The following is a 17,927-nucleotide window of genomic DNA, read 5'->3' as shown; positions in this document are numbered from 1 at the left end:
AGTGAGCAGATGGAGAGAACATTTCAAGGAACTGTTGAACATTGAGAATGAAGGTAATGTGAGTATAAGTGGTTGTGGAATGGCTGGGAGGAAGAGGGAGGTGAGATGAGACGATGGAATCAGTAGGACAGAAGTAGTGGAAGCAATGAAGAAAGTGGAAATGGGGAAAGCCCCAGGAATTGAGGAAGTGTGTAGTGAAACACTGAAGCATGGGGGAGAGATAGTAGTAGAATGGATATGAAAGATGTGCAGATTGGCCTGGGAGGAAGGTAGAGTCCCAGAAGATTGGAAGTCAGGTATAAATATTCCCCTGTACAAAGGAAAGCTGGAAAAAGAAGTTTGTGGTAATCATAGGGGCATTTGTCTTCTTAGTACGAGGACAAGTATATGGTAGGATATTTATCAACCGAGTTAGGGAAATAACTGAGGAATTTGATGGAGAAGAACAGGGAGGTTTTAAGATGGGAAGAGGTTGTGTAGATCAGATATTCATTCTTAGGTCTTTAGTGGAAAAGTTTCTAGAAAAGGGAAAGAAGCTGTATGCGGCCTTCATGGATTTGGAGAAAGCATATGACATGGTGCATACACAAGGAATGTGGAAAGTATTAAGGATATATGGAGTGAAGGGGAAGTTGTTGAATGCCGCGAACAGTATGTATGAGGGGGCCAAGTTGCATTGCGTGTGGATAGTGAAGTGAGTGAATTTTTCTATCTGAATGTTGGATTGAAACAGGGTCGTCTCATGTCCCCATGGTTGTTCAATCTGTATTTGGATGGGATTATAAAAGAGATACAAGGTATGGCAGTGGATGTCGGAGTGACCCTAATGAGAGAGGGCAGTGTTTGGAAACTGAGGTGGAGGGGGGGAGAGGGAGGCCGAGGATGAGATGAAGGGATGGAGCGGAGAGATATATGAGAGAGGGGGTGTGTGAGCTTGGAGCAAGGCAGTGAGGTGGCACTGGACAAGGCAACATGGAGGTGATTTTTTTGTGGCCATCCCTTACAGGACTGAGGCTTTTTTTTTTTTTTTTTAAATGTATCCGACTCAGGGCATAGGCTTCACAGCCTGCTCTCAAGGCCCAGTAGTCCTCCTACATTCCATACACCTCCGCATGTCACCACTTCGGGGCCAACACCCACCGTCCATATTGAATACATGCTAGGGCTGTCTCATACAGGACTGGTGCATTGGTATTAGCAGGGGTATTTTTACGACATGTCGGCGGGTCTTCTGGTAGATCAGTACCTGTAAAGCCTGCTTTTTTTTTCTTTTTATATGGAATTCAAATCCTTAAACTGTTCCCTGCCCCAGCCGGGATTTGAACCTGGGTCCGGTAGGACTGCAGGCCACCACTCTACCGATTGAGCCACCGCCTTCTGGCAATAGATAGACGGATAGACGGATAAATTACCATCCTTTTCCTCACCTCATGTTATCACAAAACTATTTACATATAGACAATAGAACAAAGGATAGCTGAAACAGACTGGCAGGCTCATACTAGGCAGCTCCTGTCAAGGGTATGAGCAGATTATGACAATATGAAAAAGATAGCAAGGAAGACTGCTGATGAACCATTCTCAGCTAACATTCTCTCTGAAAACTGTCATCACTATGATTAAACTGTTTAATACTTGGGAATTTTACTTCCCACCTGCACAGTACAGCCATGTGCCATTTAGCGTCCACGATATTATCTGAAAAATAGGATGTTAAGTGATCTGGACATTAAGTGACCACCATTACTTGTGCACTGTATGCTGTATATTGTATATATTGTGCTTTATGTTACTTTTAAAGTACCGGTACAGTACAGTACAGTGTAAAAGGCCCAAATTAACATATGGCATGTGGGTGTCATTTTTTGTGATGACCCAGAGACGTCTGGGTGGCACGTACACATGATCTAGTGTTTGGCATCATTGTCTAAACATTCCATGGGTTATTCCCACCACATGCAGCAACTGGCAACTCTCCTGCACACATCCGAGTCACGTTCCAGTCATCTGCGTACCTCCGTAATGGATGCACCTACACAAAAGGTTTTCCCTTTGTCCGGATCCTTGGCTGAGCGCCTGCAGCCGCCGACTTCAACACAAATGAAGTCCAAAGGCCGGAAAAGAAAAGGCCTTAGTGATAGTGCAACTGGGAGAGAACTCAAGGTGACATTATTACCAACTGTGAGTGATGAAATTGACTTCTTCCTCTGAAGAAAGCGACAGCCACGATGAGTGTTGATATATATGTCGAATGAGGAGAGTGGATCACGTGAATCCTGTGCGCCCATCATCTCCCCCTGTGCATTCATCTGCTATTTCTGATGATGGGAATGGTTCAGAGGGTATTGACGATCCTGGAGAGAGTGATATTGGCATGGATGAAGAGATGGATGAGGAGGTAGGGAGTGGAGAAAGGGAGGAGGTGGAGAAGGGAGGGAGGAGGAAGCGCAGTGGGACAAGCCTCGCACCAGCGGTCCATATATCTATGTGGATAATGGAAGCAGAAAGTTTATTCCATGATGAAATCAGTGTCTTACTTTTTACTAAAAGTTTTTGTGTGTGTACATATTTGTTATGATGAAAAAGTACAAATCACAGGAAAAAAATATTCTGTTATAGTGGAAAATATGGTGGATCACGAATAATAAGTGGATAACTATTTTGTTCACAATATTATTATTTGGGTTTTATGTAGTAGTAGTAGTAGCAGTAGTGGTAGTGGTAGTAGTAGCATTTGCAGCAGTGGTAGTAATACCAAGACTTCTAGCGACACAGCGGTGCTAGAATCGAGCAATAATCAAGCCAAACATACATCTCCATGTGTGTGTGTGTGCCTGTGTGTGTTGTGTAAGGTGCTGGTGGAGGCATGGTGGAGCGGTGGTGAGGCGAGAAGGCACATGGGGCTGTGGGTGGGCTGAGACAGCAAGCCTCAAGGTCGCTGCTATAATAACCACACTCACAAACTATCTCACGCCACACTTTTGAAAAACCTACATGGAAATGGTGTTTGTAGTGGATTGCAGTATTCTGGAAGTGTTATTATTGTGGAGGGCTAGTATAAGCCTTAGTTGTGTCACCACACCTCAGCCACTCATATGGAAAAAAAAAAAAAAAAAAAAAAAAAAAAAAAAAAAATGAAGTTGCCCCCTTTCTCCACTCACTCTGACTACATGCACTTCACGGACAATCTGAGGCAATCAGCTTGAAGTTGAAGGATTGGTATGATAACACTTAGTTTTTTATTTTTGGTTAAGTATTAGCTGAGATATTAAGGTTTAAAAAAAGGTGATTTTCTCTGAAATGCCCGACTGGGAGAAGGGTCGGTGGAAATATACGTTGGACGCAACAGGTTAAGACAATAATACACAGCCTATAAAATATGCGACTGGACACGGCTGCCTGTAGCTGGTGTTGATGACACAGTTATATGGTAAACTTTTTACTGCTTGTCAGAAAACTTTTTACCATAAAACCTCGATTTAATGGCACCCTAGGGGGCCCTGAGCATGCCAAAAAAAATGAAATTCCGTTAGATTGGGGCTTACACCTATCGATAACCCCGGAACTCACGCTAACATATTTTAACATTTTTAAGCACATAAACATGTGCAGACATAGAAAATCAATAAAAAAATTTATATTTAGAACAAAAGAAAGCAGGTAGGTGTGGTGTTGTACTGTAGTACTGTACAGTAATCCAGGTAAGTACAGTACTCCAGGTAAGTTAAGGGGGTATCATACGGTATCTCGTATCAGGAATGGCTGAGGAAGATTTAAGTGGAACGAAACTTGGACGCTATCACACACATTCCTCGTATCCTCGGCAAAAGACATGCTTCTCACACTGTTGCCAGAGCCCCGTCTCACGACTGTGGAAAGTGATCACTGTCGCTGACTCGGTAGAGAATAAGGAGAAGCAACTTTGTTTACAAACAGGTACACATGCCGATGAGAAGTATACATCACATCACATTATCCGGGAGTTGTTGTTGTGATGTTTTCAGGTGGCGACTGGTAGCAGTACGTCTGGTAGCAGTAAGTCTAGGTGTAGTGGAGTCCTCAGTTGTAAACACGTGATTATTTTATCGACATCACAGATTCCTAGGTATAGGAAATATTAACTCTTTATAAGGGTTTCAAAACGATTGATATTTATTCTAAAATATTAATACGTATTCAGTGTTAGGCTAAATGTTCAGTGCTGTAGTACGATATACTCTCTGTTGAGTCGACTGGGTTTTGGTCATGCTGTTTTGCCCTTTGTATCCTCGGCAGGAATCCATCCAGATGAATTCCAAATGCCAATGGTATCGTCGGCAATTTTATCACATTACCGTTCCGATTTACCATTGTATCCTCGGCAAACCTCGTATGACGTGCTGTATGATTTTTCATTTTGAGGTCAGGGTAGGCGGGAGGAAGACTGGGTGAGCATAAACATACACAGTTGGCGGGAAACTGCAAAGAGACTATCGAGATACACGCGGCGCCCGCCACATTTGAATTTCTTTCTCATTTTTACCCATTTGGGGGAAATTTTTTAAATTTTTTAAAATAAATATTCCTCAGGAGATTTGTGCTGTTAGTTTGGGGCTGCCATTAGAATGAATGCCATTAAATTGAGGTTTTACTGTACTGCTTTTTGGTATATTTTTACTGCATTTATGCAAGCAGGGAAAAAAAGAAAAATATGAAGACATGAACAGTATTACAGTATATCTGTAGTGTTTATACATGTACTGCGTATCGGACGGCTGGCAGCATAATTGTTTTGTTTTGGGATGCTGGTTGGCTGTCAAGTAGCAACACTGCTTTGCGTCCACATACATCTACTATGTCCCGTTCTTTGGGTTTTACTTTTTTTTTTTTCTTATTTTTTAAAATTCTATTACAGTAGGGCACCAGGTTTCACAGCATCCAGACTGGCAAAATGCACTTTCACAGCAGCCATCAAATACAATAATCCTGTGACTGCACACTGGTGACTAAAAAATGCACTTTCACGCCCTCCGCCACCGCAATTTTCGGATTCTTTCCATGGTGACCACGGTGCCAACAATCAGTTTTGGCCTGTTTCCTGCATGTGTTAAGTGTGTCCACAAGTTTGGTGTTACACTCTCGCTTCCTTCATTGGTAATTGACGGAAATATGTCATTTGTGCTTCAAGTGATGCCAGAGGTGGATCGAGTGATAGTAGAAATGGTGTAAGAAGGTGTGAATCTGGAGGCCAAGCGTGACTACTGTCAGGGGGTGAAAAAACGCAAGTATGATGACGAGTTAAAAAATAAAATCACGGCAGAAGTAGAGTAAAGGTGTTCATAACTCTGCAATATGCAAAATGTATAATGTGCCTAAGCCGACTGTGTGTAGTACGAGAAAACAGCTAAGTGAACTTAAAGCCAATCTAGCCCTTATGAAGAAGTGTTTTGAACCAGGCGCTGGAGGTTGACAAATGAAAATAATGACCAAGTACAGCTCAATTATTCTAGCAGTTGAGCATTGTTTGATACAGTGGTTGAATAGGAGGATCTGGGAAGGCATTAATGTGTCAGGACCCGAAATTCAAGACCAAGCCCGCCTATTTTATGACGAACTTGCAAAGAAACATAAAACTGCATCACTCCAGAGTTCACGGCTTCATGGGGTTGGCTACTGTATTTTATGGTGTTTTTATGTTTTACCATAAATTTAATGTTACTTTAAGATTTAATGTGTTAACAGCAACATTTCAAGTAACTTTAGGATGTATTTAAAGTAGGAAATAACTAGGGGGGTGAGTTTTGTTAAGGGCCCAGTTCCTAAAGGCTCCATTTCCCATAAGCTCAATGACTCCTTTGGTAGAATCAACTTTGGCGGCGTTTTTCGTCCCTATTACACACAGAACCTAGTGCCCTACTGTACAGTATAGTTTTACTGGTCCCCAGATGTTAAAGCGAATGGACGTTGTGTGGAAGGATGTTAAGCGGTGCATACCTGTACTGTAGTATTTCCCATCACTTACCTTCGGGAAAATCTTCAGTGCTTCAGAAAACTTCTTGATGGCATACTGTTCAAGGCCAGGACACTGTGATCCATACTGCTCAACCTGCCGACTGAGCTCAACTTCTGTGCTCCCAGCACCAGGAACACACCTCCCATCCTGCAAATTTTGACAATCACTTAAAACATCTGTTTTATGATCATTAAAAAAAATTCTAGTTTAATGAAAAATACTTAAAAAGGCAATTGCAAATATGGGCTATGTTTACAAAGAACTATCTATCCATCCATCATCCAATCCTATGCTGCCCCAAGAGAATCATCTGTACTTTATTACAGCTTCAACACTGGTATTCAAACAGAAAGCATTACATTTTTTCTAACATTATAAACCAGTTTGTAGACCAAAAGGTAAAGTCTTCCAATCTCTTAAATTTTATATTTCAAGGAAGAAAAGAATGCAAGTCTACTGATATGGTAACCAGTTTTTTCATAATCAACATACCCTTACTATCTATCTATCTACCTATTGCCAGATGCCTTAATCCCTTACGGGGTGGCCACAAACAAATCACCTCCATGTTGCCCTGTCCCCCGCCATTTCACTGCCTTGCTTCCAACTCACACACCCCTCTCTCATATACCTCTCCACTCCACCCTTACGTCCTACTAAAAGTGAAAATGGGTGGTTAGGATCCAGGAAGAACTCACTAAGCATAAAAACAAGACTATCAACTGAATGCCAAGTGCAATGAGCTACCCATCCATTCATACCTTCAAAGTTCTCGGCACCAACTCAACACACTAGCTGGAGAGTCAGGACATTGCTACAGTACCTGTGGCCAATTATAATGGCTCAGGAGGCATGATGACCTCCCAAACTTCAGTAGCTAGTCCAATCTTTGGAGAGAGAATGTTAAAAAAAAGGGTGCCAAATCCCTATCATGCACTTCTCACAACATTCATTCAGCCAGCAAGATCTCTTGACAGTCCCCTAGCCTCACCTACTTCCATACCTCTCTTCCTCACATACTCATCCACCATATCCCTCCACCTTCTTCTTGGCCTACCGTGCCTCCTCCCTCCTTCAAATTCGCTCAGATATACCTTTTTCACCACTCTATTGCTATCCATTCTCTCCACATGACCATCTCAGTACACTCTCTTCGATTCTGGTGTCCACAGACTTCCTCACTCTACATCTTTCACGAATCACATTATTTCGTAACCCATCCACTCTCTGTGCTCCACGTACATTCCTCAGCAGTCCCAGCTTCACTGCTCTCACTCTTGACATTTCATTTTCATGCCACACCATAGTTTCACATCCTTATATTAAAGATGGCATTAACACTCCTTCATGTGACTCCCCTCATGCATCACACCCTGGCAAAGACAGAAGCTTATGGCAAGCACGTCTGTCATATTACTGGCCCACTATGCGAATGGATATAGAAGTGCACTGCGATGCATGTTTATCATATGCCTGTCATAAGGGGACACCCTGTCAACCTGCTCCTATATTGCAGTACTTAGTACCATCAAAACCTTGGCAAACTGTCTCTCTTGATCTTCTGAAGCTGCCTCGTACAGAACCTGCTTCGTCTATCTATTAGTGGTAGTCGATCATTTCTCTAGATTTGTTATCTTAGCTCCACTGCGTGAAAAATCTGCTAGCGCAGTGGCACATGCCTTTATTAATTCAGTAATTTGCCCTTTCACAACACCAGATGTAAGTTTAACCGATAACGGGTCAAAGTTCAATAATTCAGTACTGGAAGAAATTTGTCTTCAATAAGGAATTAAGAAATGCAATATAGTGGCCCATCATCCAGCCTCAAATGGCCTAATGGACAGCCAGAATAGGAAGATATTGGAGAGTCTGCGTCACATAGTGGGAGATCAGACTTCCACTTGGGATGAGTGGATTCTGCAGGTAGCTGCTTCAATTCCCAATGTCACTAACCAAGGAAAAACTGCCACTCTTCACCAGATTATTTAATTTTCGACATCAAAGTCAGTCTACTAAACTCCGTTCATTTTATGTGCCCTCTGTGTCACTAAAAGGAAGGAAGAAATTATAACAACATTATTTTAGTCACTGCAACAAGAGAGGCTGTATTATAGTCAAGGAAAATAAAGAAATGGTGAGCTGAGTCTTCCATCTCGGTTTGGGGACGGTTATTATTCCTTCCCTCCTTAAATATCGATAAGCTTTATTTTACATCCATTTCATGTATGTGTCAGTCAAAACAAAATAAAGTGTTATGAGAAACATGTAACGATTCTTCATTAAGAAATATTAGCACGACACCGCTGAAGATCGTACGTTACGATTATAAACAATAACAAACTCACGTGTGTATACTGCCCTGCTGGACCTACTGTACAAAGAGAAAAATGGACAGTGCCTAGACTGAAGTATTTCCTGAAGTCAAGAGGCATACCCTGTTCAGGGTACACCACTGGTGTGTTGTTTTGAGTTTTTGTACGGTATTTTGGCGCCCTCGGCATCGTCAGATTTCGGCCGGCGGTCTCGTCTCTGCACAATTTCGGCTTCAGTCATTGTACAGTTTTCATATGAAAAACTTTGTAGATATTCTTCAGCATTTTGGAGATGAAGCATTGTTCTTTTAGAAAGCTAAATTATATGGGTTTCAAACAAAAAGTGCACCTAGAGACTTGTAAATATGTGATGAATGCTGTCACACCCAGTGTGCTTTCACAGCAGCTATAGTAACGTTTTCCTGCATTTACTGCATTAAAGCATATCTAGGAAATTATTATAACTACTAAAGAATAATATCATGAAGAACTTACGTACGGTATATCATTAAATATCACGGGAGATATTTTTAAAGATGTGCGATTTCTATGGTCTCTCCATGAGTAGCCCGACTTCCATATTGAACTAGCTGGTGATCAATGGCAACTCTTGAGTTAGTGACGGTGGGAATTAATTCATCCATCAGTAAGTCAATTGGTGAAACACCATTCTTTGTCATCTATGACTTTGACAAAAGACTGTGTTATTCAATGTTGCAATCCAAACCTGATCCGATCTACAACTACGATGACTACGTGCGAGTTTACTTGTCCAACTTCCAGAAAATTCATAAATACGTTCAGGATAATCTGGCCCTTACAAATGAGGAGATGGTATGTAACAACATGCCATTGCCACAGATGTTACCATCCAAGTAGGTGACTTAGTTTTTGCCCTAGATCATGACAGAAATTCAAATCTAAAGAGTAAATTCTTGGGTCCCTTCCGTGTCATATCTCGTAAGGGTAATAAATTCGAATTACGAGATCTGTACAAGGCAGAGGCGACATGGGTGCATGCAACTGATATCAAACATGCATCAAAGCGCATAATCCTCGAGGAGCCACTGGGAGAGACCACACCTTCTCCACAACAAACTCCGACTCAACCTTCTTCCTCGTCTCTAACTCTACCTTCGTCCTCTTCTCTAAGTCGTCCTTCTGACACTCCTACTCAACCTTTCCGTACTATTAATAACTATCATGCCAAATTGCTTTCTGCCACTAAGTCTCTTGCATAACCCTATCATCTCACACTCTCGTCACCATCTGCATTAACATCACCTATAAAATCAACTCACTGAATAGGAAAGATGCTGTGGGTCTACGTGCTGGCAGTGCTGACTCTGGTCGGGTCTGGATCGGGTGAGGATGATGGTGTCGTAGGGCCTGGGGCCTTGGTTGGCGCAGGAGGTGAGGTAATAGTGGTGAAGGATGTAGTCTCCTTGCACTATGACCTTGAGCTGCTGGCCGCCGTGGCCATCGCCCTACCTGACTTTGCACGTAAGCTAGAGGACCTGCAGGGACTCCTGTCAGGTATTAACCCACTGACTGCAGCTGTATCATATATGATATCCGAGTCCAAATGGCTCTGACTGCGGCTGTATCATATATGATTTTCTCCTTTCAAAAATCCGCCGTCAGAAATGGCACAAAATAAATCAGTGGCAACTCATGGCACCCTATAGAATATTGCCACACATAGATTATGCCTTTTTATGACGTGCAGAGCTCAGCTAAGTTACCTACAAAATGCCGAAGGTAAAGGTACGAACTCTTCTCCATGCCGCCGCTAGCAGCAGCCCAAGCAAATATTGAATGAAATCTCTGGATGAGTGTAGTAATGATAGTGATACGTTGTCAGATGATGACAATGATGGTTCAGGTGCTGATTTACACGATATCTGATCGCAAGATTGACACTGACAATGTAGTATAACCATAACACATCGTTCGCCTGGCAAACCACGCAGGGAATATTTATTACTTCACGGACCTGTATCAGAGATAATGTTTTTGTTTGCTATATTGTGTTATATACCATTGAACTCGGGATTTTTTCTCTATCTTTTGACGACAACATTTTTTTTCTAATATTTTTTTCTAAGCATTTGTAAACTGCCGCACACTGGATCTACATGTAAACAAACACTGATGCCGTGAATGGGTTAAAAATCAACATCCCACAGACACATTTTGGTACCCACTCTACCTACCCATCTGCTGGAAGTTGGACTATATTCATTATCAGTTCAACCATCTCCAAGATTCCTTCCCTAATCAAACACCTGTGGGCCGCTCACGAGTGAAACGTGGACCCTTTGATCTTGGTGGAGAAATTCTGTGCGGATTATTTGGTGTAGCGACTGCCCATGATCTTTCTTGGTTGAAGGAAGACTTATTTCAATTAGCAAATGCTCTAGAGTCCCAGGAAAAGGTGTTAAGTGTTCAACATTCTATGCTACAAGAGATCACACACCATTTAAATGATGTTACAGACACCTTAAATAATTTTACATCAATTCTTAAGCATGAAGTATCAAAGGTAAATATTGTATCAGAGTTAATATATGTAAAATTACATGTAGATAATTTGCAGGTTTCTCTGGACTCTCTTGTCTCCCAAGTTTCTAGCTTAATTTGTATTTTGGTCAATGCTGTTGATTGTCGTGTCACCCTAGATTTAGTACCTCTCTCTGACCTTCGCTCTACCTTGGAATGGGCTCACTCAACCTTCGACTTGTCTCCTGTGATTTCATTTTCCTCTTTAGAACACTACTACCCAATCCTAGAGGCCACATTTCTTACTAAAGATATAATTGTTCATATCCCTATTCATTTTTCTATCACATTCGACCTCTTTCACATCATTCCCTTTCCCTTCTGGTACAATAATTCCCTGGTACAAGCCTCTGTCTCTTCAGAGTACTTCCTTCTTTCCCATGATCATCTCTATATTGCCTTCACCTCTTCCAGTGACCTCGACAGATGTGCCTTTCTCACACCCAACTCTTGAGTTTGTGCTGCTTACCTCCTAACAATTTTTCCTGGCAGCGTTGCTCCTTGCGAATCTGCCTTAGTCCGTAACTTCTCAGTACAACCTGCATGTACCTTTGTTCCGGCCCCCAAACGCCAAGTGCACCATGCCCGTTTAAATCACATCCGCTATTTCTTCTTTAGTGTGTCAACTCCTGTCAGTCTTATTTGTCCAGGAACCCCTGTCTGCTCACTATCTGCAGTTGGGTTGTATAAAGCCCCTGAATACTGTACAGTAAAGTCTGAGTCTGTAATAGCCCATGCTACACATTATCACTTTGCACTTCGCTCCCAAAAATATGACATCTTCAAACCTATTAATACTACCTTTCATCTACCAAAAGACGATCTTTCCATCACATCAGACAACCTACATATGTTGAACTTTCTGAATCAGTCTAATTTCCTTATGAACTAGTTCTCTTCAGCCATTAGCTGCTCCTGGGTACATCCAGTCTTTGTATTTCCTCCAGTGGTATTCTATCTTCTAGGTTTTCTTGCAACTGTATGTATCCTATACTGTTGTGTCAAGCTAATGGACATAAGGTTGCATGAGATCTGTGTAGCAACAAGGTTAGTGCGATAACCAAAAGACCTGGAAACTGGTAGTTCTAAGTAACATGCACTATGATTGGTGAAGCTGTGAAGATCATACTGGGAAAAAAAAAAAAAAAAGAATCCCTGTGCAAAATTGAAAGTTGAGCTACTTAACCCCTTAACCACGGGGCGTCACTTTCATGACGCTTGGGAGCAAGGGATCATACCGCGAGGCGTCACTTTCGTGACGCTTGGGAGCAAGGGATCATACCGCGGGGCGTCGCTTTTGTGATTCTGTGTTATTTTGAATTCACCCGGGCTTCCAAGTGGGGGCTTGTATCATCTATCAGTACTGCCAATGTCCAACACTAGTCAGCACTCCTAATCTCATCTGTACTCCCATCCATTGTTGACAATTTAGCCATTTCTCCCCGTTCTTGACTCCCCTCCCTACCCCCCCTCCATTACCCTATCCTCTCGCCTGCCCGGCCGTGCTACGCTAAGTAAATCTTCCCTGGAATTTTTCACTGATTTCATCCATTGAAATAAGCCCTATGCCCTATTCTTATACCAAATAATATATACAAGAAAGAAATAAGGTAAGTGAGAGTGCCATACACCTGGAATTGGCTAATTATCACCTGACAACACCTCACGTGCACTCGTTCGCTAATTTTCACAGTTTTTTTCCCCTTGAAATATGCCGTATAATCTATTTTCACAATAATTATACATATAAGGAGGGAAGGGAGAAGCCTAAGTGATATTTACATTCACCTGGAACTACCTAATTTATAATGTATTGTCTAGATTTCCTGCCAATCATTTCAGTGCTATACATAGCTGTTTCAAGAGCTAACATTGGTAGTACTGAATATCCCCTAAGTAGGCCTCCATCCGGCCCTCCCTTATCAGTTTACTCTCATCTTCCGAAGTGGAGGTACGTCTGTTTCCTCTTGCTGACTTCAGGGACTTTTTCACCCCCATGCAAAGGGCCCTGTGACCTTTACCCCCTACTAAACCTCATGTGGAAAGAGGTAAAGGGCTGACAATTGATAAAAGAGTGACTATGATCTTTCTATTGAGTAAAACAGTGCAAGTGGAATTGTAAATAATGTGTAAACAGCAAGTGAAAGTAATGAATGTAAATATATGTGAACAATGGAAAATAGTTTTATCAGTTACTTCAAGTGACAGTTCATAACACAGTGTAAATAAAATAGAAATGTAAATAACGTAAATAAAATAGAGAACGTAAATAGAAATGTAAATGAGTAGTATTATAAGAATACGAGTATATACCCTAGGAGTAATGAAAGTGAAAGTTTCACTCTAGCATGTCTGAATACTATGAGTTATGAGAGTGAAGATGAAAGTGACATTCACTCTCAATGCTAGTATACAGGACGAGAAAGTGAATGCTACGTATTTTACTGAAAGAAATTGAATCCCTACAGTGACAATAAACTACACTAATACTACTGAAGGAAACTTATGGATAAAGACTGTAGATATATATAAGTGTTATATAGTAATAGAAATATAAAGTGTGAGGGGTTTTATGAATAATAAATGAAAGCGTACCAAGAGCGAACTAGCGCAAGTGCGACGGTCAGACGCGCTCATAATTTTCATTGCTTTCACAGTGGGTTTTTTTTTGGAGTATGGATCCCAAACTACTTGAAAATCATAGAGTAGTGTTTATAGTGTTAATATCTGGCTGTGGTAATCATATTACGGGCTGTCGGGAAGTGTAAAGTGGAGACTTCGTTACCCAACTTCAGAGGTCTCCACAAGTCCTACGGTAACTGACGAAGGCTCAACAAACATTCCAGGAGAAAGCTGAAGGTATGTGCCATAAGCATAAGTAATTTTAATATTCTAGGACTAATAACTGATTTTTGGCAAATATTTTTTGAGAGTCTGTCGGAGCCCGAATAACCCCGCGGCACATGCAAAACATCGGTAAACATGCCCGCGGTGTAGGGGTTAAAGAAAATGTAATAATACCCCTATAATTACACCACAGTGAGTGAAGGACATGAAAACTAGTGAAATACAAATGAGATACGGGAAGTGAATATCTGAGCATCCTCAAACAGTGCTTTCTATGTAAGATAAACTGGAGTGTATAAAGTGGTGCATTCCGTTGCTATATTTCTCATAGAGGTATTGTTGTGATTACTAGTTCTTACCATATATATATATATATATATATATATATATATATAAATATATATATAAATATATATATATATATATATATAGTAATCCCTCCACTATCCGACATAATAGAGCCACAGGCATGTCCGGAAAGTGGTCCTGTCCGGATAGTGGGCACCAGCCTCCTCGACTTGTATTTATGGACCCTAACTCAGAAAAACACCTATACAACTCCCTCTGGACATGCATAGCACCTATTTAAGACCCAAATCACACCAATAAGGGACATAAAAGACTGAAATAAATGAAAAAGAAGCATAAAATGAGGTTTTAGAGGTGAGTTTATACAATATTAAACATTCTGGGTACTTACAAGTCCCTGGCTCTTGGACTGGTAGTTATGGACCCTAACCTAGTCTAACTCAGAAAAACACCTCCCTACTGCACATGCATAGCACCTAAGACACTACATATTCACACCAATAAGGGACTTAAAAGAGTGAAATGAGGTGTTTGAGGTAAGTATAGTATGGAAAATACAGTACAGTACAGTATGAAACATTCTGCCTACTTACAGCAAGTCCATGGCTATCTCGATGAATAACCGCCTCCTCTCAGACTCTGACAGTAAGAAGGATTTCCTGAAGCACTTGCAGTAAACTGTTCATGAAGTCTTGCACTTAACTTAGTCATTCGCACTCAGAAGTCCATTCTCTTCACAGTGCACACTCTTGTCTTACTTATGCTCCATTGTAACTTAATAAGTGTTGCACTCTGCACTTTAAGGCTTTCCACTCATAAAACCAATTTCAAAACAAATGACAAGTTTATTTACGTCAAATTTAGTCCTAAAATTTTGTCTTTTCACGCAAATTTCTACTTTCTTTACAATACTGTATGCACTGTTTTTCTTTCACTGCACAACACTAAATTCCCGTGTGGTCTAGTGGAGAAGTTCTTGCCGTTTAATCACTGTCAGAGTCTGAGAGTATCACTGGCAGGTGACCTAGGGGTGCGTCGCTGGGTCGTGGTGATGGCGCACCCACTGCAGACGACTCTGAAGATAGACGCAAACTCACGTCGAGCGGTGACTCCACCGTGGCTGATGTGCTGGGCTGTGGCTCAGAGCATGAGGGCCTGTCTTGGGGAGGCAACGGAGTGGAGCCAGGGCTGGGCACAGCGGGGGTCACGGGTCTGAAAAAGCTGTCAATCGTTGATTGACGCAAGGAACGACAATTCTGACGATTTATGATGCGCTGCCTGAAAGCACGCACTTCCTCCACAAGTCCCAAGGGCCCCCATCTCCCTGTCACATTCCAGGTGTTCCAGGTAGTCCAGAATGAACTCTAGGTGTTCCCGGAGTGCGCTCAGCTTGGGGATGGCTGGAGTTGTGTCATGCTGAGAGGAGTACGCATCATCGTCGCCGTCCTCGTCGGAATCTTCAAGCTGGGTACTGACACCAGCAACTGAAGATGCGATCTCGATATCAGACAGGGTCTGATACCCAGGATCGCCCTCGTCGTCATCCAACCACTCACGCACTTCAACATCAACATCATCGCCGTGCGCACGTAGACGTGCATGGAAGTCATCCACGTCAAAACCTAGGAAATCGTACTCCACATCCGTTCCGAGAGGCAGACGAGACCAACCATTTTCTAGAGTCTTGACAGGGATTTCTTTCTAGGCACTGGCCCAGTTGTAAATGGCAGATTTGATGTTGTAGAGGCGAAGATTTTCCAAAGTCCGCTGGCCTCGCGTGTCCCGTCCCTCCCTGCGCTCGTCCTTGTCCTTGAGAACAACTATCACCTCGTCTAGGAACTTCCGTCGGTATAGGCGCTTCGTTGCCATGATCACTCCTTGGTCCATTGGCTGGATGAGAGCAGTGGTATTAGGTGGCAGAAACATGCACTTAATGCGGCCATTCTCAGCCACCAAGTCCTTGTCGCACGGGTGGGCAGGTGCATTGTCGAGGAGAAGGAGGGCCTTTACCTGGTTGTGTGGGATTCCCAGTTTCTCCATCTGGTAATGTATGACCTCCTTGACGAAATGGCTGTGGAACCAGTCTTTGAAGATCTGGGCTGTGAACCATGCCTTCAAAGAACGGTACCAGACGACAGGAAGGACATCCATCACCCCACAAAAACACCGAGGCTGCTTTGCACGGCCAACAATAACGGGCTTAAGCCGGTGCATGCCGTTAACATTGGCACAACACAAAGCAGATACCCGTTGCTTGGAGAGCTTGAGCCAGGTACACGCTTCTCCGTCTCCTCGGCTAGAGTGTTCGTAGGCAAAGAGCGATAGAATAAACCAGTTTCGTCAGCGTTGTAGACTTGACCAAGAGTGAGGCCCTCCCTGTCGATCAAGCCCTTCACCTTGTGCCGAAACTCCTCTACTCCATCCTCGTTAGCGTCCAAAGCTTTGCCATGAGACTTACGGTTAGTAAGGCCATGCCATAACTTAAACGTGAAGAGCCAACCCTCGGATGCCTTGAAGTTTAGAGCGTCACGAAGCCTTGCGAACTTCTCAGCAGCAGCCTTCAGCTCTGTACCACGTACCATCACACCAACAGCACGTTGCTGTCGATACCAAATCAACGTGGAGTGGTCGACTCCAGCAAACTTGGGAGTAAACATCATCTTCCTCTCCACGTTGCATTTGCTTCTCAACGAGAAGTCAGCCGTGTACTGCATGAGTTTGTCTCGGGATCTCTTAATATCAAACAAAGTAGATCGGGCCAGGTTGAATTCACGGAAGATTCGTGAAGAAGACCATCCCGCACCTACTTTCTCCAATACCTCCCGCTTTTTCTCCAAAGTCAATACCACTCTCTTCCTCTTCTCAGGCGGCAGGGCCATCATCACACACACGAAGGAGAGGCACGAGAGCAGCAGGAGTGCCTGCAGCAGGTAAGGCACCATCACAAAAGCGAGCATGAGGGCAGCCATGACAACGAGCGTTCACTCACGACAAGAGACAGGTGGAAAGTGGGGAGGATGCAGGGGCACTCTAGAGGACGTCAGAGGAATGACGCACCACAACAAAGCTGTCCCGTGCCGCGCGCGCCAAGTTCAAATTATGGACGGGAAATAATCTCCCCCCCCCCCAAATTTTTGGCGGTTTTCGGACCATTTTGGGAATATTGGATCCCAGGACGATTATGTCCGGTAAGTGGGGATGTCCGGAAAATGGGTGTCCGGAAAGTAGAGGGATTACTGTATATATATTAAGACATCCATTTGTAAATTTGATCAAACCTATATATGTATGCTAACACTATGCTTGTCATAAACTTTGTGCCTAGTTAATTCATGGACTGTACCATGATAGTGCATTATTTACATTCTACTTTTGCATTTATTAGTACTTATAACCTTCCCTACCTTTCCAACATGGCCATGTACTGTAAATATATTTCTCCCATAGTGCATCCAACTTCTTGAGTTATATTATAATATCCCTTTTATTATTATACTGCCATGTAGTCCCCAGCTGACTGTATACTCTGTCCAGTTGCATTCTTGCCACATTATGACTTATGCCTCCACCACTGTGTCAGGAGAGACACTTTTTAATGCAGGGGAAAACTGTTTGTAATCATTTGTAATAATATGTAGTGTGTAAGTATAGTATGTAAGTATTGTAAGTAGGATCCAAGTAGGGCACCATTGATCATTTACTAATGTCTGGCTTGATTCAAATTTTGCTGAACCATGAGTATGAGGCCACACCACTGCCTAGCCAGTGAGAGTCGAGCAGTTAGCAACGGTCTGGGAATGGATAAAGGTGGTGTTCACGGCTGCTGTGAGAAGATAAAAGCGGTGCTTAATATATTATCAGAAAACTACTCCGAGACTTTGAATTCACCTACGACTTGCGTCAAG

The 17,927-nt window shown here is 42.6% G+C and overlaps 1 protein-coding gene across 1 annotated transcript in view; it reads right to left on the bottom strand.

Moving 5' to 3' along the window:
• The window catches only part of CCT8 (chaperonin containing TCP1 subunit 8), a 196,929-nt gene that overhangs the window by 26,384 nt on the left and 152,618 nt on the right, over positions 1-17,927 (bottom strand). Inside the window, exon 8 of the mRNA XM_080276213.1 lies at positions 6,002-6,139. Within this exon, the coding sequence (XP_080132339.1) occupies positions 6,002-6,139 (138 nt within the window). The remainder of the gene's footprint in view (positions 1-6,001; positions 6,140-17,927) is intronic.

Source organism: Coenobita brevimanus, chromosome 64 (assembly GCF_032717465.1).
Source record: "Coenobita brevimanus isolate Jiangsu-jjx chromosome 64, ASM3271746v2, whole genome shotgun sequence".
Taxonomy (NCBI): domain Eukaryota; kingdom Metazoa; phylum Arthropoda; class Malacostraca; order Decapoda; family Coenobitidae; genus Coenobita; species Coenobita brevimanus.
Note: the sequence above shows the minus strand (reverse complement) of the source record. Positions and strands in the feature narration are given on the sequence as shown.